Here is a 1,779-nt window from a genome sequence, read left to right on the forward strand (position 1 = left end):
TGGGGATGGACAGTCTCGCGAAGAAGAAAAGATCTAAAAAGAGCAACATCCATGTCTCTCCCACAGGACTAGCTGAAGCTCAAGAATACGGTCACTAAGGCTTCAGTGTGTCAGCTGGTCACTCTCTGTCCCCAGGCTGCAGTGAACTTGTAGGTTGAGTTTCAGTACAGACAGCTGCTGGGAAAAGCTAATTATCTGATACAAGAATATTGGTTACAGGTGAGTGAAAGTTACATCTCAAAAGAAGGGATCGGTGGCTTCCACCTTCTCCCCAACACCGTCATGGCCCCTTTGATGTCCTTATTCCTCAGTGTGTAAATTACAGGGTTTAGCATGGGGGTAATGACACTGTATAACACAGAGATTAGCCTGTCTTTCTCCAGCGAGTATGTTGAGACGGGCCGCACGTATGTGAAGATGGCGCTGCCGTAGTACAGAAGGACAATGACCAGGTGCGAGGCACAGGTGGCAAATGCCTTTTGCCTCCCCTCTGAGGAGCGGATCCTCAAGATGGTAGAGATAATATAGAGGTAGGAGAGGACGATACCCAAGAAAGGCGCCCACCCAATGAAGACCCCAATGGACAGCAATGCCAACTCATTGACAGAAGTGTCCCCACAAGACAACAGCAGCAAAGGGGGGATGTCACAGAAGAAATACTGAATCTGGTTGTTGCCACAGAAGGGCAGGTGGAAGGTCAGTGCTGTGTGCACCACTGAGTTGAGGAAACCCCCAGTCCAACACGAGGCGGCTAAGCGGCCATACTGGGCCCTGTTCATAATCACTGAGTACCGTAGAGGTTTGCAGATTGCAATGTAACGGTCATACGCCATGGCTGCCAGGAGGAGACACTCTGATCCCACGAAGAAAATAAATGCAAAAAGCTGTGCCATGCAACCCAAATAGGAAATGCTCTTCTTCGCTGACAGGAGATGCACCATCATCTGGGGGACGTTGGTGGTGGTGTAAAAGATGTCAAGAAAGGCCAAATTCCTCAGAAAATGATACATGGGGGTGTGTAGATGTGGATCGGCCACAGTCACCAGGATAATGAAGATATTTCCTCCCAAAGTACAGATATAGGTCAGAAAGAAGATGGTGAAAAGTAAAAATTGTAAATCAGTTAGATCAGAGAATCCCAAAATGATGAATTCAGACAGAACTGTTTGATTCTTTCCTTCCATGCCGCTGCCTGGTTTCCTTTTGGGGATTGGGCAAAAAGAAACACTGACTGCAGTAATCATGTACTGCAGCAGCAATGGTCTGCAGAACAAGAGAAGAGTGTTACAGAGGACAGTCATCCCAATGACTTCAGATTCCAGCCCAGAACGGCAGCGTCCTCCAAAGCTCAAACCTACCACCACACACAGACATAAGTGTATCCAGTGTTTCCCTTGTAAACAAAACCTCAAACATACACAACACAGACAGCATTTAATTAGAAAAAAAAACACCATAAGGGGCACCATACATCCTAAGAGCCCTGTGTTAACAGTAACGGGTCAGGTCCACCTGCATCGTCTCAGTGAGCTGTGAACACAGTGTGTGCAAGTCTCCAGACAAAACCCTTCATTTCTCCACTAAAGCCCTTTACTGGTGATTTGGGTTGTGTCCTCCTAAGCAATTTTCAGTGCATAAATATTTTTTAAAAACATTTATTTATTTTGAGAGACGGAGACAGAGCATGAGTGGGTGAGGGGCAGAGAGAGGGACACAGAATCCAAAGCAGGCTCCAGGCTCTGAGCTTCCAGCACAGAGCCTGATGTGGGGCTCAAACCC

The 1,779-nt window shown here is 47.2% G+C and overlaps 1 protein-coding gene across 1 annotated transcript; it reads right to left on the bottom strand.

Annotated features, from left to right (window-relative positions):
• Positions 1–230: 230 nt before the first annotated feature.
• On the bottom strand, positions 231–1,244 carry LOC124528099 (olfactory receptor 5V1). The gene has a single exon (XM_047101458.1). The coding sequence runs from the start codon at positions 1,242–1,244 to the stop codon at positions 231–233; it is 1,014 nt and encodes a 337-aa protein (XP_046957414.1).
• Positions 1,245–1,779: the final 535 nt, after the last annotated feature.

The sequence above is a fragment of the Lynx rufus genome, unplaced genomic scaffold (genome assembly GCF_022079265.1).
Source record: "Lynx rufus isolate CCGP_SWC_20201006 ecotype Redwood Valley unplaced genomic scaffold, mLynRuf1.p SCAF_6, whole genome shotgun sequence".
Lineage (NCBI taxonomy): Eukaryota > Metazoa > Chordata > Mammalia > Carnivora > Felidae > Lynx > Lynx rufus.

Bases quoted from the DNA above. Each gene is read 5' to 3' on its own strand.
- LOC124528099 (XM_047101458.1), bottom strand. From the start codon at position 1,244: ATGATTACTGCAGTCAGTGTTTCTTTTTGCCCAATCCCCAAAAGGAAA.